This window comes from Muscardinus avellanarius (assembly GCF_963383645.1).
Source record: "Muscardinus avellanarius genome assembly, chromosome: 2".
Classification (NCBI taxonomy): domain Eukaryota; kingdom Metazoa; phylum Chordata; class Mammalia; order Rodentia; family Gliridae; genus Muscardinus; species Muscardinus avellanarius.
Window position 1 is genome coordinate 119,931,968 of NC_137787.1, and position 18,045 is coordinate 119,950,012.

At 43.7% G+C, this 18,045-nt stretch overlaps 1 protein-coding gene across 4 annotated transcripts in view; it reads left to right on the forward strand.

The window, feature by feature from the left end:
• IFT88 (intraflagellar transport 88) overlaps positions 1–18,045 on the forward strand; it is a gene marked incomplete at both ends in the record, with an annotated part of 125,627 nt that overhangs the window by 34,116 nt on the left and 73,466 nt on the right. For all 4 annotated transcript variants that reach the window (XM_080690095.1, XM_080690094.1, XM_080690097.1 and 1 more), the window contains 3 exons: positions 6,050–6,136; positions 8,310–8,409; positions 16,237–16,323. In XM_080690095.1, the coding sequence (XP_080546221.1) occupies positions 6,050–6,136; positions 8,310–8,409; positions 16,237–16,323 (274 nt within the window). The remainder of the gene's footprint in view (positions 1–6,049; positions 6,137–8,309; positions 8,410–16,236; positions 16,324–18,045) is intronic.

Genomic DNA, 18,045 nt, shown 5'->3' on the forward strand with positions numbered 1-18,045 from the left:
GGGATTGACAGGGGCCTTGGTCTGTGTGACAAAAATTCATTCCTGCACGTGCCATTCTGAGACAGAAATTTATTTAGCAAAGTAGGGAATACACTTTCTTTTCTTTTCTTTTTTTTTTTTTTTCAGGCCTAGGGATGGAACCCAGGGATATTTGACCTCCAAGCTACACCCCCTGCCCTATTTTTTTATTCTTTATTTTGAAACCGGGTCTCACTGAGTTGCAGAGGGCCTCGCTAAGTAGCTGAGGCTGTCCGTGAACTGCGATCCTCTGGTCTCAGCCTCCCGAATGCTGGGATTACAAGTGTGCGCCACCACACCTGGCTGGGAATACACTTTCAAGAGAGAATGTGGGCCACCTCAAAATGAGGGAGGCATATAAGAGAGTCCTTTCTTATAGAGAGTTTTCATGAAGTGTGGGCTAGAGGGGACATGTGAAGATAATCTCAGTCCAGCAATCACAAAGTGATTTAGAGTGTTCCTGGTCCAACCTTCATGGTCTTATCAGCAGGTACTCTTAAACTATCCAGGGACAACCAACAGAGTTGAAGAGATTGCTTTCTTGGGAGGTGCCCAAGGAGAATCCTCTTTTGTGTGATCTCTGTTGTCATGAATAAACAGGAAGCACCCTAAGAATGGTCAACAGTGCTCGGGGTCTCTTATAAATTCCTCAGAAACTTTTGGGTCTAACAGGCCCTGTCACAGGCTTCTATATTAAAGTTGCATTTTCCTTGTTCTCCCCTATGACTCCTTTCTGCCCACTTATTTCTTCTATTTTACACAGTCCTCCCCTGCCCCCCCCCCATACACACTTGGATCCCTCAATCTTAAACTTTGATGAAGAGTGAAGTTCCATTTTCTATGCTGCCTGGCAAGGGGCACTGGCCCTCCTTAGCCAGGGATTGAAAGTTTCGGCCTAACTGGCCTAAAGGAGACAGAGAGACACTGGCCTCAGTTGGCGAGTTGAGTTCTTTAGAGTCAGGGCAGGAGCTAAGGGCATAGTCCCAGGGACGTGAGACTCAGATGGCTTTACCTCCTGTGTGCCTGCAGGTTTTGCTGTGCCCATTGTGCTCAACCTGCTGTCAGAGTCCAAGTTTACAAGCCTGGCTGTTTTGTTTTGTTTTAAATTTTTTATTGGTGCATTATATTCATACATCATATTGGGGTAAAAATCTTGTGTGTACATACCTGTACACATCACTGATTTAACCCCTACCCAATTCCCACCCCATTCCCTCCCCGTCCGTCCTTCCCTTGCTTGGCCTAGTGGTTGACTTCAATATGTTTAAGTACATTGTGTGTTTTAGATATTTTCCTCTTCCCGCCTCCTTTCTCCTCCTTTAGGCTGCCCTGTTTGCTCCTCTATAGGATTTCCCTTTTCATCTAGAGTTCCTTCTATGACCCATTTCTCCCTAACTCTCACATATTAGTGTAAAAAATGAAATGTGGCGGGTCCTATTGTCGCACAGATACACGCGGAGATCCATTATAAATGATCTGGATGCCTTTATTCATGGGAAGTCGGCTGGTTGGGGAGAGTGCGTCTCTTTGTCTCTCTCGGGCTCCTCTCCGAACTCTAATTGAGAGGCATGGTCCCCTCTCGGAATCGCAGAGCTCCACCTCCTAGCTTCCGGCCATGCCCCTTGCGGGGCGGCTTGAACCTTTCATCCTGACCTCTTTGACTAAGGGGGGGAGGGGGTTAGGGGTGGTGGGGGTGGGGTGATGATTGGCTCTTCTAGTGACTTCCTGCTGTGAAGGGGCGTCGTCAGGGGCCCCAGAGGTCTGGAGAAATGGGAGTCTGAGCCGCTGGAAGGGGGCAGGTGGGTGTGGTCACAGCGAGAGTTGGAGGTTACCCTGGAGAGCTCGGTGACGTGGTTTGCTTTGAGGAGACTAACAGGCAAGGTGCTATTAAAGAAAAAGAAAATTGTGAGAGTGGAATCCAGGCAGGAGCCTCTTTCGATACAAGGCAGATTGTCACTAGATCTATTAATACAAATAGCACTCCCTGAGGGAGACGTGTGCCGCCCCTTTTGCAGTTTTTCATTAGACCAGAGTTATTAATAGCAGCAACTCCCGAAGAGGACCCCACACCACTCTTTTCAGCCTTGAGTGGGTATGGATTTGTCTGGTCAAACAAACACCTGTTGCTGCATCAGGAGCATCAGGTACCCATTTTAGAAGTTCAATATTTAGGCAATTTGGCATCCGAGGAGGGAGAGCACCATAGTATGTAAACAAGTGGACCTGCTAAAATATAAACATCAAAGAGAGTTATGTTGAGAGAAACAAAGTTTAGTGGGTCCCAACACCGTGCAAGAGAATTTGTCCTGGAGCTGTTGTAATGGAGCCCTTTTAGATATGGCATAATCCATGGGCAGAGGCCGGAGGGCTTGCCGTCATCACCCTGGACCGAGATTGGGGAGGAAGACTAAGGCCTGAAAGATTGAGCAGGCCAAAGAGGAAACTGGCTTACCCTGTACCAGTAGAGTAGCCCTGGGCCAGCAGGGAAGATGGAGGAAGGAGGACGAGGGGAAAAAGGAACATGGACCCCAACCACACCTTCTGTACCAGCCACCTCACAAAGTGGGGCCAGGAGAGAGGGAGATGGCGCCTGTGACCCCGACACCCACGTTTCATCGCAAAATGGTGGCCATGAACCTGCAGAATTATAAGCCTGTGACCCAGAAGGACCACCAGGTGGCGCCTGTGAATTGCCACGTGGTGTCCAAGATGGCGGCTGTGGCTGGCGGGAAAATAAATAGCAGCTGAAAAGTTTCTAAGTATCCCTGGGCCACCGCGACCCATTTCCCAACTCGTATCAAGGCCAGACAGGCTCTCAGAGCATCTGCTAGTTTAAAGGTTCAACTTCCCATAATTGGTTTGCGGGCGGAAACGAAGAACAGGAAATGGGCGTCCCCGATTTCCCTGCTCAATCATTCGAAACAGAGGTTAAGAGATAGAGAAGGACGTCTTTATCCCTTCTCCAAACCGGAGCGTGGCGGAGCCGCAGAGGCCGTGGCTGGAGTCTGAGCTGCGGATGGCAGCGCGGGGGCCAGAGCCTGAGTTGCCGGTGTGTGGCAGTGCGGCAGCCTCCCGGATGGAGGGGCGGGCTGGCACTGCCATGTCGGCGGGCACCGTGAAGGTGGCACGGTGGCAGCTGTGGCGGCGGCTACGGGAGTTTAGGCGTAGCCGGCTGATGTAGGGGTTTCAGGACGCTGGCCACCTCGGGTGGCAGCAGCCGCGGGGTGGCAGTGGAGCCTCAGTAGGCGGGATGGAGCTGGAGCGATGGGCGGCGCACAGATGGAGAGCCAGCTTCAGGCAGAGCCGATGGAGGGTCCAGCAGTGCTGGCCGGGCTCTGGGGCCGCGGGTCCTTGGGGCTCAGTGGATTAAGGCAATTCGACATGGGTTGGCACCAAGATGTAAAAAATGAAATGCGGCGGGTCCCATTGTCGCACAGATACACGCGGAGATCCATTATAAATGATCTGGATGCCTTTATTCGTGGGAAGTCGGCTGCCAGCCCCCGCGTGCCCGCGGGGGCTGGTGGGGGAGAGTGCGTCTCTTTGTCTCTCTCGGGCTCCTCTCCGAACTCTAATTGAGAGGCATGGTCCCCTCTCGGAATCGCAGAGCTCCACCTCCTAGCTTCCGGCCCTGCCCCCTGTGGGGCACGGTTGGCTTGAAACTTTCAGTTAGGGAAAGCATCTGATTTCTTATTTTTTGTGACTGACTAATCTCACTTAGCATGATGTCCTCCAGTTCATCCATTTTCCTGAAAATGATGTAATTGAATTTTTTTTTTTGATGGCTGAGTAAAATTCCATTGTGTACATATCACACTGTTTTGTAATCCATTCATCTGTTGATGGACATCTTGGCTGGTTCCATAGTTTGGCTATGGTGAATAAAACTTTGGAACGCTTCACGAATTTGCGTGTCATCCTTGCGCAGGGGCCATGCTAATCTTCTCTGTATCGTTCCAATTTTAGTATATGTGCTGCTGAAGCAAGCACAGCCTGGCTGTTTTAACTTATACATTGTACAGTAAACCACATATATTGCCACAGCGTTGTCTCCAGTTCTTTATCCTAGATTATTCACTTACTAGCATTTCAAAACCGCAAGCCAGGTAGCTAACCCATTTGATTATATATGACATTGTGAAAAGTCCTCATGGCACAAAGCCTGAAACACAGCATACAATTTAAGCATATCAACTATTATCACCCTGTCCATTGGTACTAATAATTTGCTTATTATAAGGATTTTCCACCACTATCTTCTGTTTTTACATATTTGGCAGAGCCATCTCTAAATCAAACACTTTGTTTTACTTTAGGGGTAAAGCTGTCATATCCTTTCCTACTTTATGGGAGACACATTAAGTCTTTAAGTATATTTAAGGTTCCTGGATTAGCAAATAAACTTCCATAATCAAAAGGAAAACATTCCACAAAGAACAGAAAGAAACAAATTTTCTTGTTTATAATACATAGGAAAACTTAGCTTAAGCTGGGCATGGTGGCACATACTTGTAATCCCAGTACTTGGGAGGCTGAAACAGGAAGATCATAGGTTCACCGCCAGCCTCATCTAGTTAGTGAGGTCCTATGCAACTTGGTATTTTAAAATAAGTAATAAAAAACAGGGCTGGGGGTGTAGCTAGGAGGTAGAATGCCCCTGGGTTCAATTTCCAGCACTGCCAAAAAATAATAATAATTATAAACAAGAAAAACTTAGCTTAAACAGATTTTTGCTTTTATTTTTTATTTATTTATTTGGTACTGGAGGTAAAGCCCAGGGGCTTTTCTACCTCTGGGCTATACTCCCAAACCTATTTTATATTTTATTTGGAAACAGGGTCTCACTAAGTTGCTGAGAGCCTCACTAAGTAGCTGAGGCTGGCTTCGAACCTGTGTGATCCTCCTGTCTCAGCCTCCCAAGCGTGGGGATTACAAGTGTGCACCACCACGCCTGGCTTCCAGCCCAATTTTTAAAATTTATTTTGAAGCGGGATCTTGCTAAGTTGCAGAAGGCCTCACTAAGCAGCTGAGGGTGGCATGAACCTGTGTTTCTCCTGCCTCAACCTCCCAGGTACTGGGATTTCAAGCGCGCACCACCACACCCAGCTTTCATGTATAGTTGCCCATCATTTAATAAATTTATATGCCAGGCGTGGTGGTGGCATATTCTTGTAATCCCAGCATTCAGGAGGCTGAGACTGGAGGATCACAGTTCACAGACAGCCTCAACTACTATTGAGAGAGACCCTCTGCAACTTAGTGAGACCCTGTTTTAAAATAAAAAATTAAAAAAAATAGGCAGGGGGTTTGGCAGCTTAGAGGTTGAATGCCCCTGGGTTCCATCCCCAGACCCGCAAAAAGAAAAAAAGAAAAAAACAAATTAACTTCTTTTTTTTTTTCCCTTTTTGGTGGTACTGGGGGTGGAACCCAGAGGCTTTCTACCTCCGGGCTACACTCCCAGACCTATTTTATATTTTATTTGGAAACAGGGTCTCACTAAGTTGCAGAGGGCCTCACTGAATAGCTGAGGCTGGCTTCAAACCAGTGTGATCCTCCTGTCTCAGCCTCCCAAAGCATGGGGATTACAAGCGTGCGCCACCATGCCCGGCTAGAAATTAACTTCTATGGTATGCTACCTTTAGCAGATAATGTTTACAATTAGATATTAAGAAATAAATTAGCCGGGCGTGGTGGCGCACGCTTGTAATCCCCAGGCTTGGGAGGCAGAGACAGGAGGATCGCGCAGGTTTGAAGCCAGCCTCACTGGCTAAAGAGACCCTGTTTCCAAATAAAATATAAAATAGATTTGGGAGGTAGAAAGCCTCTGGGTTCCACCCCCAGTACCACCAAAAAAAAAAAAAAAAATAGGGCTAGGGGTGCGGCTTAGAGACTGAATGCCCCTGGGTTCAATCCCCAGTTACACACACACACACACACACACACACACACACACACACACACACACACAAAGAAAGAAATCGAATCTATTTTTATATCATATTTCTAACTAAAACTTTTTTGTTTAATATAGGAAGGCCATGGCAGAAAAATACATCATGACAGCTGCGAAGCTCATTGCTCCAGTTATTGAGACATCTTTTGCTGTAGGTTATGATTGGTAAGAGAAAGATTCAATAAAACTATGTGAATATGATGTTTTCATAGTTAAACTTTTATTGGTTTAAAATTAATATTGTCAGCCAGGCATGGTGGCACATGCTACCACTCAAATTCCAGTATTTGAGAAGCAGACATAGGTGAATCAAAGGTTTGAGGCTAGCCTCAGCAACTTAGCAAAGCCCGTAGCAACATAATGAAACTGTTTCTAAAACAATAAAATAGGGCTGGGGTATAGCTCAAGGTGGAATTCCCCTTGGTTCAACCCCCAGTACCACATACATTAAAAAAATATTACCATTAGAAAAGTGAATAAATGATTAAGAGTATTTATTTGTAATTATTAAGCAGGTAATTTTTGCAGTGGGTGGGGGGCTTAAGGATTGAACCCAGGTACATTCTACTTCTGAGTTATACCCCCAGCACTTTTGAAAAATTATTTTGAAACATGGTCTCACTAAGTTGCTGAGGGTCTTGCTAAATTGCTGAGGCTGGCCTTTAGCCTGCAATCCTCTTGTCTCAGCCTCCCAGATACTGGGATTATAGAAATATTCCACCACGCCTGCCTCAAGCAGATAATATTTTATGTTAAGAGTAATATAGGCCATTGAGAAAGTTCTAAAAGATATTCTTCATGGTGTTCATATTATTTTGCATATTAAGTACTTATAGTAAATATACTAGTTTTGATTTTGACATAATTGCTTCCAACCTATGCATTCTTGTGTGTGTGTGTGTGTGTGTGTGGTGCTGAGGATTGAACCCAGGAGCATTCTAGCTCCGAGCTATACTCCCAGCCTCATATTTTTAATTTTTTTAATTTGAAAAAGGGTCTCACTAAGTAGCTAAGGCTGGCCGAGAATCAGATTTTTCTGTCTCAGCCTCCCAAGTGCTGGGATTACAGCATACTTCACCACACCCAGCTGCATTCTTTCTTTTTATCTTTTCTCACTTTTTTTTCTTTTTCTCTTTTGTTAGTAGTAAACTTTCCATCCTGAGTACTAGCTCTCATATGTAAAGAGGCAGTTGTCTCCTGATATGATTTTTCCTCAGGAGGAGTGACCAGTTTTAGAGTCTGAGAATTTCATTTATGAAATGAGCAAGTGGTTAAATTTGTTCTCTTCTTTCACCCAGTACAAGAGTTTTTTTATAGCACTTTGAATAGATGATCATAAATTTTTGCTTAGCTAAGTGTGGTAGTCCATGCTTATAGACCAAGTACTTGGGAGGCTGAGACAGAGGGTTATAGGTTTAAGGGCAGCCTCATCAAGTAGTGAGAACTTGTTTCAAAATAAAAATAAAATAGGGATAGTGATATAGCTTGGAGGTAGAATGTCCCTAAGTTCAATCCCCGGTATCACAAAAATATAAAATACGGCTGGAGGTTTAGTTCAAAGGTAGAGGACCACAAAAAATAAAAAAAAAGAAAGAGAAAGATGATATATATGTATATTATATATAATTAATCCTATTTTTATTTAAAATTCCATAAATAATTACAAGTGACAGCAGGCTAATGAGAAACTGAAAAAGGAAACAGATTTAGAACTGAAAACTTGAGTAACTTCCAGCCTTTATTGGAGGAAGCAAAGTGCTTACCCTCACAGAGTGTGAGGCTGCTTTATATCGTCTGAGTCCAGGTTGTAATTCAGTGGTAAAGCACTTGCTTAGCATGTGTGAGGCACCACCAAGATAAAACAAAACAAAAACTTTTTTTTGTGTGTGTGTGTGGTACTGGGGTAGAACCCAGGGGCTTTCTCCATCTCGGCTATACTCCCAGACCTATTTTATACTTTATTTGGAAACAAGGCCTCACTAAGTAGCTGAGGCTGGTTTTGAACCTGTGTGATCCTCCTGTCTCAGCCCCTCAAGTGCTGGGATTATAAGCATGCACCACCAGACGCGACAAAACAAAGTTTTTAACAGTCACATTTAAGAAAACCAACAACACGTACTTAGAACACAGGTTCCAGGCCAGCCTCAGCAACTTTACAAGACCATCAGCAACTTAGTGAGATTGTGTTTGAAAATAAAAAATAATGAGGGCTGGGAGTATACTTGGAGATAGAACACCCCGGGTTCAATCTTTAGTATCAAAAAGCAAACAAACAAACAAGAGAAGAAAAAAACAAAATGAAATCAAGTAACCTTTATATGATTTCCGATGGTTACAGGTGTGTGGAAGTAGTGAAAGCATCTCCATATGTAGAGCTGGCCAATGATCTGGAAATAAACAAAGCAATTACATACCTGAGACAAAAAGACTTCAATCAAGTAAGTCTAAAAACAATTTTCAGTGGAATTTCATATGTAAATTGGTCAAAGCAATAAAAACAGGAAAACTCCCTTAACTTACATTAATTTTCCCTGCTTGTCCTGTTTCTCACAATGTAAATACCTTCTTTGTTTCCTAATTTACAAAACTCTACTTTAGTTCAGAGATGATCTTTCCCCTTATGGTGCTCAAGAGTCCCTGAAGCAGTAAGGTTTTTGGAATTGGGCTGTGCACAGGAGAGCCCTGCCAGCGGCCATGTGCTTCTACCTGCTTCTCCCCACAGCACCTTCTGGGGACTGCTCAAAGGGTTGCTTGAGCCAGACTTGAGGGATACTCCCTGTAATCCCATTACTGTTACGGATTGGGAGAGTATGGTTGTGGGGAAACTGTTCCTGGGGACCCCTGTTAGGGTCCCAGACACAACTTCCCTCAAACCACAATAAAACCCAAAACAACCAAAAAACAGAAAAAAACGCGGGTTCTTGTCCTGAGCTAAGGATAAATATACATAGCTTGGACAGTTGCTAAAGATTTAAAGAAGTTTATTAAAAAGATAGAAATACAGAAAATAGTTACAGCCCCATGCCAGAATGGCATGGCGGGGAGGGTGGTCCGGGCCAATTCACCCTCCCATATACAGCACGTGGACTGGACTTTTTATACCCATGACCTCCATCTTGTTTACATAATTCTGACATAGTGAACATCCCTGTAAGGTACCTCCCCTTGCCCTGTAAGGTACCTCCCCCAGCAAGGTGTCTCCTTTCATGAAGGTCGACCCCTCCTACCATCTTAGCTAGCTTATCTAATCATGTAGATCTGTCTTTAAACAGAGAAAGGCCTAGTTCTCTTCTCCAATTGACTTGTTAATTACTTTTAGATAGGTTAATTTACATTGGAATAGTTGCCTGTTTTTAGGCAGAAACCAATTTCTTGCACAGATTTGCCCCTCGCCCAGTTTTTGGAATATTAATAATCATAGCTTTCTCAAATTTTCCTAGGCCATACCCAATACTGGTACATTCCTCCCTCTGTCTATTAACTTCCTGACACCTGTCAGGCCAAAGATAGATACAGAAAATACATTTTGGCATTTACAATTTTACAAACATTTAACATGAGCTCAATTTCCATTAATTTTTCCTCATTTCTATCACATAAATGTACCCCTTAGCAAGGGAATAAGGACATCGAGTCAGTCATAAACTGCTTCGAGCTGAACAGGGACGAAGTTGGGGCCCCCAGCTTTAGGGTAACATTCATGCATGTAGTTGGCATGGGGGAATCAGGTGGGTTTGTGCCGTGTGCGTCTATGATAATCCAAAGGGCCTCGATAGACCTCTGTCAGGTTCTGTCTGTCGGAAAGCTTTTTTTTTTTTTTGGTGGTACTGGGGATGGAACCCAGGGGCCTTCTACCTCCGGGCTACACTCCCAGACCTATTTTATATTTTATTTGGAAACAGGGTCTCTTAAACCAGCTGAGGCTGGCTTCGAACCTGCGTGATCCTCCTGTCTCAGCCTCCCAAGTGCAGGGATTACAAGTGTGCGCCACCACGTCCAGCTTGTCAGAAAGCTTTAACCCTATGAGACAACACTCACAATACAGGTTAACCATGAAAACCCAAACATAGCACTTAAATGAGAAATTAAAACCTGTTTTGCTGACTTAGGCTGAAACACACAAAAGTGGGATGTATTAAGTTTATTTTGCGCCATGTGAATTCAGAAATTAGTGCTGTGGAGACCTGAAATAGGCTTTGGAATAAAGATTTTAGATGACTTGATGAGTACCAGGTCACCTGGACAAACAGAATTTACCCTTTTCCTCTGGCACTCTTTGAAATTTACTTAAGACTTGCTGGTACACTGACAATAGGGTAACATTGTTATCTAGGACTATGTCCCAGTCAGAAAAGATCTAAAAGTTTCCCCTGGCATATGAGTAAAACCAAGCTGCCAGTCTTCACCTGGACATGTGTCTCTAGATTGCTTGCCTGGTGGACTTAACAAGCTATTTTAAAAAATTAATTTCTAAGGCAAATTTTGAATCCCTGTATGATATGACTTAATCTCCTATAACTTTTTTCCAGTAAACAACCTTGAAGCCAGTTTAAAGAATTATTACAGACTTTGGGGTCTCCCGATTTCATTGCCAAAAGTAATCCTCTAGACTTTCTATCCACAGTACACCCCCACTGCCGAACTCTAGCACTTTTCTCTTGGGAATATACAAGCTTATTAGAAACCATCTCATCACATATGCAAACAAACATACCACAAGCACTCTGCAACTTGCTCTAACCCTCTTGATTTTTCTATCCTGGTCCTTGCTTTTCGATTTGGGACAATCTTAGGATAAAACTTAGAAACAAACAAACATTCCACTAATACTTTACAACTTACTTAACCCTCTGGTTTTCTATCCTGGTCTTTTGTTTCCCATTTGGGACAATCTCAGGATAAACCTTACAACATGCTTTCTTAGTCTCACAAAAATTTCCTTTCTCTGTATTTACCAACATATAAAGAAATATATCTATAGACTCTCTATATCTGTCTTTTGTTGTTACATACAAGCAAACAAGAAAACCATACCATTTAATAATGTTGTTCATATACCAGCAATTAAAGAAACCCATTTAAAAGACTTAAGTGTTACTTTAAACCATATGTAGTTAAGAGCATTTTAAAGCATTGCATTTGGCATTTTTCTAACTTAATAATTGAACTATAGAGCTGGGCGTGGTGGCGCACGCTTGTAATCCCCGCGCTTGGGAAGAAGAGACAAGAGGATCGTGCAGGTTTGAAGCCAGCCATGTGCGCTGGCTTAGGGGACCCTGTTTCCAAATAAAAATATAAAAATAGGTCTGGGAGTGTAGCCTGGAGGTAGAAGGGCTTCCAGGAACCCCAGTACCACTAATAATAATAATAATAATAATAATAATAATAATAATAATTGAACTATAGATAACATGGAAAATTAAGACATTAGATAAATACCACTAGCACCTTAAAACCTTAATTTTGCAAAAGGAATAATATTAAAGACAATGTATATCCTATTTGATCACATACCTTAAAAACTGTATTATAAATTACCACAGAAATCTACAATATCATAAAAGCATCCCTAGTGTCTTAAAACATTGATTTTGTCAAAAGAAGAAAATAACTTTATTTAATGACATCTCACAGGAATCTAATTGGACAACTTTTCTGAAGTAACCATTTTAGCTAAGACTGATTGAGATAAAAAAAAAAATCTTTGAGCAATAACTTTAGTGTAGCCAGCAAAAGGAAAAAAAACTTTTGTTTTCTGACATTATATCACTTGGTTAGCAGAGAAGCTGAAATATCTGGTATGGCTAAGACTGGGAGAATGGAAGGTCATTCTGGATGCCGCAGGCTAAATCTTGAGTATAGAGATGGCTCAGGGCTGGCCTGTTAAGGCCCCCCCCCCACCTTAAGTTTTTGGACCTTGAGCTAGGAAAGAAGGACACCGCCTTAGATCTGGCCTCTGAAATCTCACTGCAATCGCCTAAGGCTTTTTTAGTCCTAATTCACTGGGAGGAATCACTAGGAACCTAGGTCTTGGGACCCTAGTCCCCTCCGGAACTGGGGGCGCTCAGCCATTTGGTCGTCCCCCTTTACACCATGAGCCAGGCCTTGGAGGGCGTTTTTGGTCTGGTTGAGAGCATTTCCTCCAGAGTTGCCCTTTCTTCTCCATCCTTAAACAGACTTGAGCCTAGACTTCTGTGCTCAGCCAGAGTTCTTTCGGGCTTTTGTCCGTCTGTCTTTCCCTTTTCAAGTCCCTGTTAGACCAAATTGGCAGCCTGCAGTCTGAGGATGGCCTCTCATTCTACCAGATAAAGATTTAAGAATGCCAACACCTATCCTTTGAGGTGGTGATATAGCCTTACACTCAAACCTTAAGAAAGAACTGCATATGGACAGATTGAACTTTAAACTCTCTTCCCCATACTACTGTAGCCAAGGCTGTCACAATTGTCTCAACCCTGCAATCATTAAAGAAATCTGGGTGGTATCTGAAGTTAAAGAACAGTTGAAGATAAGCTACTTTTATCTATCTTTCTTCCTTTTTACCAAATAGACCTAGTTGCCAAATAGTGTTATAATTTAAACCCTGAAGGGGCCATGTATCTCCATCCCCCAGCGCATACTGTGACCATACTTGGGTGCAGAAAAAACCACGAGAGCTTTAGTGTTTGGGACCCAGCTTTTCCCCCCTGCTTTGGAGAACACGTGTGAATGAAGATCCAGCATTTGCTTTGGATGGCTGGGATCCCATCTGAGAGAGAAAGGGTATGGTTTTAGTGGCCTGTCTGGGCAAGGTCGCCCTCTCTCCCCAGAGCTTCCCACTCAAAAACCAATTAATTACCCTAGCATTTAGGATATTGCTGGAATCTCATCTTAAGACAGAAGTCTGTGCGGCCTTTCTCTGTCTGGATGAAGTTCCCTGCACCCCTAAATCTAGTGGCCCAGCCGGGGGCGTCCAGCTGGAACCTCATGGAGCAGTGAAGTAGTGTCACTGTCCACCAGAAAGCTAGTGCAAGCTTGGAGTTGTAACCACCTCCCTCCTGCCTTGCAACCGTTTCCACAGCGCCTGTCCTTTCTCTCAATGAGGTTTTCTAGCTGAAAATATTACCATTTTCAACAAAATCTTATTAACTTGCTTCCCTGTAACTATTTCAATTTCTGAGAGGCCTAAGAATCCCAGGCTGCCAGCGGCCGGGCGTGGCCTCCTCCTGAGCTGCCTCCTCCCCAGGGCTTTTCTTATGCAAATGGAGCTGTAGCTGCCTGGTGAATGCCAGACAATGTCCCCTGGGTGTGGTCATTCACCTAGCAGACCTGCCTGGCTGAAACTTTTACTAGGTTTTGTCCTTTTCTTTTTGAGCTCTTGGAAAAGCTTACCCATTCATGGCTTCCACTAATTGCCGGTGACTACGACCTGTCATAGCGACCAACAGGGTGCATGTGGCTGCAGTTGCTAATGGCCACGCTTTCTAGACCCTGCCACTAAAAACAAACTAGCTTATCTTCCGAGAACCAGTTTCTAACCACCGAAAAAAAAAATTAACTACCATATGCTGGCTTGCGTCTCCTGTTTGGGGAGCTTTCTCTGTCCATTTACCCTCCTTTAGCTTATTTCCCTAGAATCTGTTTCTAATTGCCGGGGCAAAAACCTCACTGCTATTTAGAAATGAGTGCTGGCTAGCGTCTCCTATTTGAGAATTTTTCTGGAGGTGGGCCATGGGCATTTCTCTTAGATTTAACTTTGTATAGGGCTTTTAAAAGTGTCCCATCTGTGATGTGGGCAGAATGGATGGGCACTCATTGGGCCTATCAAGCCTACACTATTTAAAGGAGTTTCTTCCTGGAGGGGATTCGACTGCAGGCTAATTCCTTGGCCGGGGGTTCCCCACGAACCAGAATTGCCTCCCAGACGCCAGATGATCACGGCATTCTGGGGGAACTCCTTATCGCTCCAGGAAGTTACATACCTTTTGGGGTGCAGTGGTACTAGGACCACCGACGAGATGCCCTGGAAGTCACTTTCAGAGATGCAGTGATGTGAAGGTTGCTCTATAGCTGTTTTAAAGCTCAACAGCTAAAACTGGAGCTAAAACTGCTGCTGCCCATCGACCCACAGGCCAAAAAGTCCCATGAAAAATACAGAGCCACGTGCCCCATGTTGCCCCAAGACGTTGAGCGCCAAAAATGATACGGTTTGGCGCCCTTAGAAAGAGGGAAAGCTAGAGCTTTGAGCAAAGCACCACGCCAGAGTGACATAGTGGGATGACCCAAAACAAAGCCCTGCGTGGGCGCCAAAAATGTTATGGATTGAGAGAATGTGGTCATGGGGAAACTGTTCCCAGGGACCCCTGTTAGGGTCCTGGACGAACTTTCCCTCAAACCACAACCAAACCCAAAATGACCAAAAACATAAATGAACTGTGGGTTCTTGTCCTAAGCTAAGAATAAATATGTATAGCTTAGACAGTTGCTGAAGATTTAAAGAAGTTTATTAAAAGATAGAAATACAGAAGATAGCTACAGCTCCATACCAGACTAGCATGGAGGGGTGACTCAAATGAATATACCAAAGGGATCACACGTGGACTCGACCTTTTATACCCAAGACCTCCATCTTGTTTATGTGATTCTGATGTAGTGAACTAGTGAACGTCTCTGTAAGGTACCGCCCCTTAACCCTGTAAGGTACCTCCCCCAGCCAGGTGTGGCAAGGTGTCTCCTTTCATGAAGGGAAAGGTCAAACTCTGTTCCACCTCCCTAGATTATCATGTAGATCTGTCTTTAGATAGAGAAAGGCCTAGTTCTCCTCTTCTATTGACTTGTTAATTACTTTTAGCTAGGTTAGTTTACATTGGAATAGTTGCCTACTTTTAGGCAGAAACCAAGTCCTTGCACAGATTTGCCCCTCACCCAATTTTTGAAATCTATTAATAGCTTTCTCAAATCTTCCTAGGCCATTCCCAATACTGGTACAAATCCCCGCACTTAGAAGGCAGAGACAGGAGCATCACACAGGTTCAAAGCTAGCTGTGTTGGCTTAAGAGACCCTGTTTCTAAATAAAAATATAAAAAATAGGTCTGGGAATGTAGCCCAGAGGTAGAAGGGCTTCCAGGAACCCCAGTACCACCAAAAATAATAATAATAATAATAAATAAATAAAATAATAATAATAGAAAGAAGGAAAGAGAAAGAAAGAAAGATCGGCTGGGGGTATAGCTTGGAGGAAGAATGCCTTTGGGTTCCATCCCTAGCACCCACCCCCCAAAATAGGCATGCACCACCATGCCCAGCTTCTACTTTTTCTTTCTGATACTCCGCAGAAACTTTCTAGGCTGAGTATTCATTGTCTTTCTTGCTAGGTGTCTGGCTATCCCACATATCCTGTTGGGTTAGCATTACCTCAGATTTGCCAGATAGTTAAAAAGTACTTTCACCCGGGCGTGGTGGCTCAAGCTTGTAATCCCAGCATTCAGGAGGCTGAGACCAGAGGATCGCGGTTCATGGATAGCCTCAGCTCCTTAGTGAGGCCCTCTGCAACTCACTGAGACACGGTTTCAAAATAAAGAATAAAAAATAGGGCAGGGGGTGTAGCTCAGAGGTCTAATACCCCTGGATTCCATCCCCAGCACTGCAAAAACAAACAAACAAAAAAAGCAACCGTAACCTTATCAGAGCCTTGTAAAGCCTCCTCCTCACCCCTTTACAGAGGGCAAGCACTTACTTTCTTCATGTGACTCATGAGTGCAGTATCCACTACTGAGTTTTCTTTATCACCAGTCCTCTCTGTAGCTGTATCTAATATACTGTGCTAAACTCAGGTATGTCTCCTTCATTTCAGTTACTATATTTTTAGTTTTAGAATTTCTATTTTATTCTTATTTATAAATTCTGGTTCTTAATCTTCCTTGTTTCTTTCTCTCATTTCTTGTTTTTTCTTTCTTTCTTCTTGTACTGGAGATATGAGAATAGAACCCAGGAGCAGTCTACCTTCCAGCTATACACCCAGCCTTATTTTATTTTTTATTTGAAAACAAGGTCTCCCTAAGTTGCTGAGAGACTCGCCACATTTCTAATGCTGACTTTGAACCTGTAATCTTCCTGTCTCAGCCTTCCAAGCACCAGCAAGCACATCTAGCTTCCATCTGTTTCTTGTACATACTAATGTACCCTCCTGTGCCTTCCCTGGTCTCAACCTCTATGTCAACTTCTTCCCCATAAGCTCAAATACTGTTAAGTAGAGTGGTGGTAACTTCAGATTTTTTATTTCTAGGCCGTAGATACCTTAAAAATGTTTGAAAAAAAGGACAGTAGAGTGAAAAGTGCAGCTGCAACCAACCTCTCATTCCTTTATTACCTGGTAAGTTTTATTTCTTATGGCTGAGAGCTTGTTGTGGGCTATTTTTATGCTGGCCAGTTTCTGCCTGGATATCGTGCCTGATAAGAAGCCAGCAGAGGGGACTGCTAGGGACGTGAGTGGAATGAGGTGTGTGGGGCCAGGGCTGTGTGCGTGGACAGACATGAGCAGAACACCAGCTCTGAGGGGGCAAGAGGAGGAAAGCCCCGCAAGCAGCACTGCATATAGCTGGAAGACAGCTGTAGACATGTTTCAGCTCCCTCCCTCATGTCAGTAAGGAAGAAGGTAGCACCGTGGCTCAAGTGACTAAGCAGGGGACAAGTACCTACCATTATAGTGCTCACTAAATGCCTTTTGGGTGCCCATCACTGGCTCCTGAAAGGAGACTGGTGGGTAGACAAGGAATGAAGGCTTAACACAGAGAACAACTAATGTTGGTAGTGAGCACTTCAAAAATTCAGAGAGGACAGATAACATTTTAATTTGAGGCTTTCAGGAAAGATTTCCTAGAGAAGTTGAACCTAGAAGTTGATAATACAGCTGAAAGGAAGGGCATTTAGAGGAGACTAATGGAATAAACAACAGGGCAGAGGCGAGCAAGTGCTGGGAGGGCGCTCTGCAGAAGAGCGAGGGTGTTTGTTAGACCACCTTCCAGCCTCCATGCAGCAAGCGCATGTCTGTAATCCCAGTGCCTGGGAGCCTGAGATAGGAGGATCGCAGGTTTCCAGCCAGCCTCAGCAATGATTTTTTGACACTGTCTCAAAATAAAAAATAAAATAGGGCTGGAGGTGTAGCTCAGAGGTAGAATGCCCCTGGGTTCAATCCCAGGTACCAAAAAAGAAAAAAAAAAAACAAACTTATCTACTCTTTATAAATATTTACAAATTAATAGATAAGTAAAAATTAATTTGGGGGGCTATTAGGCCATTCTACCTCTGAGCTATACCCCCAGGCCTTTTTATTTACTTTTTTTTTTTTTTTTTTTTTTTTTTTTGGTGGTACTGGGGGTGGAACTCAGGGGTTTTCTACCTCCAGGCTACACTCCCAGACCTATTTTATATTTTATTTGGAAACAGGGTCTCACCAAATTTCTGAGGCTGTCCCCAAACCTTGGATCTTCTTGTCTCAGCCTTCCAAATACTGGTATTATAGGCATGTACTACCATGCCTAGCTAAGTAAATGTTTTATTTTTATTTACTTTTTTTGTGGTACTGGGGGTGGAACCCAGAGGCTTTTATACCTTTGGGCTATACTACCAGACCTATTTTATTCTTTACTTGGAAACAGGGTTTCACTAAATTTCTGAGAGCCTCACTAAGTAGCTGAGGCTGGCTTCAAATCTGTGCTGTCCTCCTGTCTCAGCCTCCTAAGCGCTGGGATTACAAGCGTGCGCCATCATGCCTGGCTAAGTAAATGTTTTAAATGATACAAATTGCTTAATCCAGTACTTGGGAAGCTGAAACAGGAAGATTGCAGGTTCACAGCCAGCCTCAGCAATTTAGCCAGGCTCTCCACAACTTAGTGAGACCCTGTTTTGCAATAAAAAAATTAAAAATAGGGTTGGAGGAATACCTCAGAGGTAAAAGGCCCCTGAACTCAATCTTCAGTACCACAAAAAAAGAAGAAAAAATGCCCATGTTGTGCCAAGTGTGGTGGCACATGTTTATAATCCCAGCCACTCAAGAGGCTAAAGCACGAGGATTGTAAATTTGAAACTCGCTTCA